Source organism: Nematolebias whitei, chromosome 3 (genome assembly GCF_014905685.2).
Source record: "Nematolebias whitei isolate Nwh7 chromosome 3, NemWhi1, whole genome shotgun sequence".
In the NCBI taxonomy this organism is placed as follows: Eukaryota; Metazoa; Chordata; class Actinopteri; order Cyprinodontiformes; family Rivulidae; genus Nematolebias; species Nematolebias whitei.
The window spans coordinates 22,399,008-22,407,751 of record NC_056500.1 but is presented as its reverse complement, the minus strand read 5'-3'; the positions used below and the strand labels follow the sequence as shown (position 1 = coordinate 22,407,751).

Below are 8,744 nucleotides of genomic sequence, written 5' to 3'. Positions count from 1 at the left end.
ACATTCCCCTTCTTTGTCACACATACTTTTAAAAGTTAAGATATTGTGTGCCAAGGAGAAACTTGGCTATTGACAAGAGGTTAAAAGTGGAAACATGACCTGCCCGTCTGATCTCTGTCTGTGGAAACTCAGCAACCCAAAAAAGGAGATTGGCTGCGGGTGAGGAATAAGTGAGTGGAAAAGAGCAGCCAGGCCACGAGAGTTTGGTTAGATAGGGTGGAGTATGTGTCAAGGAGAGTGATAGCTGAAGAGACAGGATGGAGTGAAAGCAGAGTGGTGATTGGATGAATGAAAGGAGCCATGGATTGTTCTGAGCCTCTGCAGGATGAGAAGAGGAGGAGAAAGATGAAGAGGAGAGGTTGATCACAGACTGGAGGCAGGTTCTGCTGCAGTCTAAATAACTATCCTTATAGGGCCACACTCTTCATCTCTTTTCACAGCTCTCTCTGTCTCCTTCCTCCTCTCTCTACCTTCTCTGTCTCGTTCTTTTCACTGTTTCTCTACAGCTTTACAACTCTTTCTCTATCCGTGTCTCCTCCAGGACTCAATTTCCTGCATCTCAGCGCAGCGGCACATAAAACTTTTCAAGGTGCTTTTTCCACATCTCATAGGGGACTTGAACTGATCTGTCACCATGGAGGCCATCAAGAAGAAGATGCAGATGCTGAAACTGGACAAGGAGAACGCCATTGACCGGGCCGAGCAGGCGGAAACGGACAAGAAGGCGGCGGAGGACAAATGCAAACAGGTGGGGAGAGTCAAACGTGATGCCAACTTAAAGTACAAACCCTGCAGTTTGAAGATGAGGCTCATGGTCATTCTTTGAAAAACACAAATGTGACACAAAAATATCTCATATAAATGAATAAATGTAAGTACTAATAATAGTACAGCAAAAAAAAAAAAAACTAAAACAAATACATTTACTTAGCATTTTTTTTTTCTCTTTATATCTAGTTTGTGGTATTGATATCATTACAAACACACCTTTAAGGAAACAGTCCAAAAATATTTCTAGACAAGTAAAAGATTATTGATCGTATTTTAATTCCTCTCGCTCTATTTATGACTGTAATTATCTCATCTCTAATGGGGCTGTGGTAGTTCAGTGGTCAGTGCCATGATCTTGTAACCCTGAGGCTACAGGTTTGAGTCCAGCTTACAGCAGGGATGACATCTAATGTAAATCAATTATCTTGATTGTGGGGATTTACTTGTTGTGGTGATCTCTGCAGAAGTGAGCAGCCAAATGACAAAAAAACAAATGTAATGGTTGAAGAATAAAATTTATACGAGGTTATTACGCAACACCAGCTTTGATATGGGTCAGCTCTGGTGATGAGACCACATCTGGATCAGCTATTTAAGGAGGTTTAAGTGATGAAATGTAAAGTGTAAACACACACCCACATACACACAGGCTCACGCACGTTCTTGCATTTCTGTCTTGTGAGGACTTTGCATTGACTTCCATTCATTTCTATAGCCTAACCCTGACCCTTACCCTAAACCTAATAATAATAATAATAATGTGTATGTGTTGTCATCATTGTATGCTCCCATACAATGGCGAAATTGACTCTCTGCATTTAACCCATCCACCCCCAGGTGGAGCAGTGGGCAGCTATTGAAAGTGCCCAGGGAGCCATTGGGGATAGGGTGTCCTGCTCAGAGACACCACGAGATGTGCAATGACTGGGGATCGACACTGGGACTTTCAAGTCCCGAATCGGCTGCCCTGCCTCTACCCCATCTCGGCCACCCTAACCATTACCAGTACATGCCTAACCCATCCGCAATTTACTCCTAAGTCCTAAACCTAACCCCTAACCCCCCAACGAGCCATCTTCATGGGGACCAGGCATTGGTCCCCACAAGGGGCAGTTGGTCTCCCCAGTGTAGGACTTTTTGCCAAATTGGTCCCCACAATGTAACCTGAAACAAAAACACACACACTTACTGAGGGTTAAGTGTTTGTCTTAATCAGTGTTATTCTCATAGCTCAAGAAGTGTGTCTGATAATCCAGCTGCATTCCACTCTCGTAAAGCCAAAAATATATCTGTTATCAGTCAGAACAGAGGTCTGGATTCACATGTCTAATGTGTCTTATAGTGTGTTTGTGTGGAGAAAGAGGTGTCATAAAAGTTTGTGTCAAGAGAGACTGATAGCTATTTAAGAGTTATCAAATGTCATAAATATGATTAGACAGTCAAATCAGCCCCAGTAACCTTTAGAGCCTTTGCTGTGGTGAGTGCAACACACATCTACTAAAACTGGTGATCAGTGTAGTCATTGATGTACATAGCAAGCAATACACAACAGAAGTAATTTTATTTGTTCTGTTGCAGCTGGAAGATGAGCTGCTGGACCTCCAGAAGAAGCTGAAGCAGACAGAAGATGAACTGGACAAATTCTCTGAGGGCCTAAAAGATGCTCAGGAAAAACTGGAACTGTCTGAGAAAAAAGCTGCAGATGTGAGTTAAGGGCGGCACACACATACACACCCATAGGAGATCAGAAAATGTGAGCTTTCTTTTGTGTTTACTTTGTTAATGAGCTATTTCTATCAAACATCACAATACAGACTTTGTCTCAGGTGGTCATTTTTTTACTGTTTTCATTGCATTTGTTGTCACATCAGTTGCAGATAGTTTACACTGAACTGATTCAATGGTACGCTTCCAGAAAAGTTGTGGTCAAGCCTAAAAATTACATGCAATATGTTCAAAGCAAATATGTCTCTTAACATAGGAAGGACATAATAGGCTTCTAATACACCTATAAGGTTTTTCTTGATCTATTACAGACCATGTATTTACCCATAAATAATGGCTCAAACAAAATATTTATGACATTATAGAATCAATATATCATATCTAAAGATAACAAAGTCCATGCTCAATAATCCAGGTATATAATCCAACATTTTTCAGTCAGGTCATCTGGACAGTTTCTTTTTTTTTTTTTTTTTTGTGCTGAAACGTTTCGCCTTCGGTCTGGAAGGCTTCATCAGTCAAGGAAACACACAACAAAACTGATTCTTCCCCCTAGAACTTACTCCAAAGTGGAACAAACCAGTTCTGCTTGTGATAAGATGGTCTCTTTGGTACGCCCCCTCCTCCATTGCCGGCCCTCTTCCTTGTTGACAAGTCCCCAAGTTTGACAAGACTGTCAAGACTATATATAAGACTATATATATATATAATTTTTGTTTTCATTTACCCTTTATTTAAACAGGTAATCTCATTGAGTCACAAGAACTCATTTTCAAGAGAGACCTGTTTATTTGGGAGCAAATGGTGGGGTTAAAGGCCTTGCTCAGGGTTCAGAGTGGGGCAAATGAGGGTAGAGACAGGTGTGGGTCTTTCACCTTTTCCAACCACATTTGGATGTTGACTATACGGAGTTGAATCTGCGACTTTCTCATCTTCTCTAACATATATATATACATATATGTGTGTGTGTATATATATATATATATATATATATATATAATGATACGTCTACAACTGAGAATATATATATTTCTATATAGATATGTACAATACCGGTATATGTTTTCAAAGGGATATCATTGTTATTTTAGATAACCCAGGACACGGCATGACTGCCCAACCCTAAGGGCCAACTCAAATACTGAATCTTCAAGATGAGTTTAAATATTGACTCAAGGCTTGTGCTCTTGTCGTCAATAACTTGCTTTGTGAAAACACACACACATTCAAGTCTTTCAAAGCAGCACACTTTCGGAGATGACCATTGTTACACATTTGATTTCATTTTATAATTCTTACGTTCAGTGGTCCTCCCAAGGATTTTAATGTTGTAGTGTTTTAACGGTGCAACAATTGAACTCAACATATGAAACAATTATTTTAAGTTTTATTGCTTATCATGACAAACATGGGCGGCATGGCAATGCAGTGTCAAGAGCTCTCACCTCTCCGTGAGAAGGTTGCAGGATTGCCTCCTGGCCTGAGGCCTAGGTGAAGTTTGCATGTTCTCCCCGTGCCCACCTGGGTTTTCTCTGGGTATTCAGGTTTCATCCCACAGACCAAAAACAGGCATCTTAGGTTAACTGGTAACTCTAAATGTTCCTAGGTGCAGAGTGTGAATGGTTGTTTGGCTCATTCAGGTTCCAGACTGATTTTTGAGACATTGCACTGGTTGGTCTGGCTACTTTAAGCTCAGGTTTTGGAATCCAGGGTAGTACAAGAAATTATATATATATATATATATATATATATATATATATATATATATATATATATATATTTAAACATTTAGTTATACAACCCATGCCAACAATGAAATTATCTTCGACATAATAATGTTCTTTTTACAAACTGCAAATAATTTTTGCATTTAGATTTTTAACATTTAGTATTAAATTTAACTAAAATAATACCTCTTTAAACGTCACCATTGTTCCAGTAATCTACAACAACCAAACTTACAGTATAAGAAACATTTATCTTATATCTTCATTTTGAGAGTTTAAAGATAATTAGCTTTGCTATGACTTTTGCACTACTTTGTGCAAGCTCAAGAGTTTTTACTAATGCTCCACTTGTTTGGTGTAATGTATAAAAGTCACAACAAGCCAACTAATGAAGTCTAATCCAATTATTTCCATGGATTTTGAGTGGAATAATTTGGTGCATACAAGGGCATTGAATCTCTAAAACTTTTGGTCTTATCTCTTAATATGAGGTTGAGTAATATGAATATTTTTTTATTGGTAGTATTTTCAAACTTGTTTTCTTAAAGTCTCATATTTTTATTTTGAGAAAACATTTTTGTCTAAACAAAAAATTCAGTAAAGCAAGCAGAACATTAAATAAAGCATTTCTTTATTTATTCAGCATTACCTGAGGGGGAACGGGTCATATTTTAAGTTGTGGGCATCACCACAAACCACAGTGCAGTATTTCTGTCAGATCCTCTGGCATTTAACAGTGTGTGCACATGAGTGTGTTTGAAAGTTTGTGACAGTGTTTGTGTGTGAAAGACAATCCGAAGAAGTCAGAACTAATCAAAGTCCAGAGTACAGTTTGCACAGAGTAAAAGCCACAACAACAACAACAACACAACAGCTTTCCAATGCTTCACCAAGATGGATTATCATTGAAATCTCATGGAGGATATCCCAGGGAAATGCAGCTCAGGACTTTCTACACTCAAAAGTTCTTACCATGCACCCAGTTGGAGTCCGACTCATGCTGTATTATCGTCACGTAGATTCAAATAAACTCTGAAAACAACCCAGGAAGGTCACGTATGTAAAAAGTGGGTCAAGTTGGTGAAAACTCTTGCTAAAGTTGTTTGGACATGTGTCCCCTTCACTCTTCGGTAACTTCCAATGAAAAGATAGTTTAAATAGTCCATTTCTTTTGTTTCAAAGGATGCTAACTTCCAGTGAAGGTGCACACATTGAAATCACAAGTGGAGAAGCTGAACTGCTCCACTTCTATAAATTCCCCTCTACATATCATTAATTAGAGGCAAGCCACCACACAGAAAAGAAACCTGGAGGCTACTGGGAAACCAGAGCATTAGATCATTACTGAACAAGGAGTTATATTTTATAAAATAGGATGAGACCAGCAGCATAGATACTTAGGTCATCTATTTATTGTTAGCTTAAACTAACCAGACAGAGCCTTTAACAATATGTGCAGCTTCTAGAGATCTAAAGGTGAGACCAATCAGTCATAGTGCATGATCTGATAACTGGTTCACAGCAGCAACCATTACATTTGTCCAGGGAAAGCTGCTCTGTGGTGGTCATCCGTGTGGAGAAATCAGAGAGCAGGCCTGGGAACTCTGGTATGTGAGGAATGCAGCCAAGGCAAACAGAAAGTCCCACACTCCTGTGTCTAATGAAATCAATGCCTCCAGCTTTTCCGGTGCGAGGGGCAAATTAGAGAAAGGGGTTCAATTCCAGCATGAGTCTGACTGTGAGAGATTCTTCTTGCGGTAAACAATATGTCTGTATCTGGGCAAAAGGGTGGATTCTGCAGCGTGAAACAAGAGATGATATGGATGAATATAGACAGTGACACAAGAAAAAGCATGAAGAATGGAGCATAAATCTGTTTTATACCCACACATTGGACATCACTGGTATGCAGAGTGATGATAAAGATGCTTGTTTGCCTTCCCCTTCATGACAAACACACATGGTTCTTCAAAAATGAAAAAGTTATGATAAATGGGGGCATGGGCGAAGGGTCTGGGGGTCCTCTACCAGAAAATTTTGAATAAAGTAGATGAGATCTCCTGCATTTTGGTGTATTTTAATGGGTTATTAAACATCTACGTTTACCTACATTTGTAAACACTCCACTTTTGTCAAGCATCCTACCCCCTCCCCTTTTACTTGACGGTGCCGAACCAGACTCTTCTCCATTGACTTCACTGTTGTGCGATTCCACATGTGAAACCTCCAGGCACCTCCTCCGTCTGTTCATTGCTGTTGCCTGCATACAAATGCCTGGTTAGCTCTGCGCTCACCCCCACCACTATTTTAGGGATGGAGATTTTTTTAAGCGTAGAAGCGGAAATGCTACTTGAAAGAGCAGCTTGTATGTGGCATTAAGAAGCTCATAAGTGACTGTTGTGTTTAAAATGAGTGTTTATGTAATTATTTTCAGTGTACATATCCAACATAAATTTTATTTGTTCAAGGCTGTCATATTTGTTCATAACTTTATTATTAGTAAGCCTGAGAGTTATCAGATCCAAACAAACAGTTACCAGAACACACTCTGTCAAAATGAGAGAGTTCCTGGATCCTGTCCCGGCAGGATCCGGCTCAAATTAAGCACTGGGCATATGGTGTAAATACAATAAAAAAAGTATCATGCAAGTTTGCTCGCTGTGACGACCACTGACAAAAGAAGCAGCCTAAAGGAAAAAAAATATTTAAAAATTGAGCGCCGACGAGTGTGACTCTCCAATATCAACAGGAAAGTCAAGCTATCTGAAACTGCAAGAATTTATACCTAACCAACCACACCATTGCACCAACTGCACCATTTGTTAGCGGTAAAGGAATTTTCAAGCAGCCACTGATGTGGTTGCAAACAATTGGGATTGGCTGGGATCATGCATTTTTAAATACATTTGAAAGAGAACAGGGTGATTAACTTCAGGTGCAATGTGTGGATTTACAGACAATAATTCAGCTGTGGCTGAATGGTTGGAGCAGTCGTCCTCCAATAGGAGAGTTGGGGGTTAGATTCCACCAGCAGTTACATGTTGAAGTGTTCCTGGGCAAGACATCGAACCCCTCATTGCCTCTGATATGTGTCCCATCGGTGTATGAATGTGATCTAAAAGCACTGATTAATCTCTATTGAATGATTTGTTCAATTAGCTTTGTAGAGGTGTAATAAAGCACTGTTTGAATGTGTGTGTGGAGGTAAATGAGGGCACAGATAATAGTGTAAAGTGCTTTGAGTATCTTGATTAGATAGAAAGGCGCTATATAAGTACAGTCCATTTACCATTTTATTTTTCACTTTATTATGATAACTTGCTTTATGTTAATATGTCATATTTTGATGCCTTTATATCTATATTATCTAATAGATGTGCGACTACGTCCTACTTAAACGGTAATCTGCCTCAATATACGTGGAAAATGTAAATTTTCTGGTGAATTGGGAGAACGTCTATATGGTCAGTCAGAAAGTTGCATAAGAAAGTTGGGAGTGTGCTAACAAAGCATTACTTCAGCAAGAAAACTGATCACGCCAAACACAAACATTTTATTAAAAACTTGTGTCAGATTCAGTTATTTCTGTTACTGGAATGATAGGAAGCTGTGCACACAATGCATTACATTTTTACTAAAAGTCTTCTAATAGATAAGTCCACACAGGCAGCCCAGATACCCAGGAATATTACTATTGTAGTTGTTTCGAATGGAAAACTACGAAAAGTACCATTTCCTGTTGTTGGTTACAAAGTTAGAAGAGGGTCTGAAGAGTCATGTGTGGCTCTAGATCCAGAGTGCTTTTTTTCCCTTTTGATAGTATTTTTACACATTTTCCCATACTATAACTGTTTGTCCAATTATTCTGTCAGGTCATCTGGACAGTTTCTTTTTTATAGAGATATTTCGCCCTCTATCCAGAGGGATTCATCAGTCTGAGGAGTTCCAGTAAACTGTTTCCCCACCAAGAAGTAAACTCCTTAAATGGACCAACCAGTTTGCTGGTGCTAAGATTATTTCTGGGGCCATCCTGTCCCCTGTCGACTCCTCCCAGGCAGGCAGCCACAGCCAAAGTGGTTCAAGGCAACAGAGTTCATGCTCAATCATCCAGGTACCAAATCCAATAACTCTCAGTCAGGTCATCTGGATAGTTTCTTTTTTATTGAGACGTTTCACCCTCTATCCGGAGGGCTTCATCAGTCTGAGGAGTTTCAGTAAAGTTCTTGCTGTAGCCAAGATTATAACTGTTTGTATTGCACAACATTTTTTAGTCATGTCATCTGGACAGTTTCTTTAATTGTGCTGAAACATTTCGCCTTTGATCCGGAAGGCTTCATCAGTCAAGGAAACACACCACAAAACTGATTTTCCCCCCAACAGCTTACTCCAAAGTGGAACAAACCAGTTCTGTTGGTGCTAAGACGGTCTCTTTGGTACGGCCCCTCCTCCATTGCCGGCCCTCTTCCTTGTTGACAGTCGTGTCAAACTGGTTGAAAACAACAAAGTCCATGCTCAATAATC

General features: G+C 39.6%; 1 protein-coding gene across 1 annotated transcript in view; it reads left to right on the top strand.

Annotated features, from left to right (window-relative positions):
- The first annotated feature begins 495 nt into the window (after positions 1 to 495).
- tpm4a (tropomyosin 4a) overlaps positions 496 to 8,744 on the top strand; it is a 29,775-nt gene continuing 21,526 nt past the window's right edge. Inside the window, exons 1-2 of the mRNA XM_037698113.1 lie at positions 496 to 748; positions 2,350 to 2,475. Coding sequence (XP_037554041.1) covers positions 635 to 748; positions 2,350 to 2,475 — 240 coding nt within the window. The 5' untranslated portion in view covers positions 496 to 634. The remainder of the gene's footprint in view (positions 749 to 2,349; positions 2,476 to 8,744) is intronic.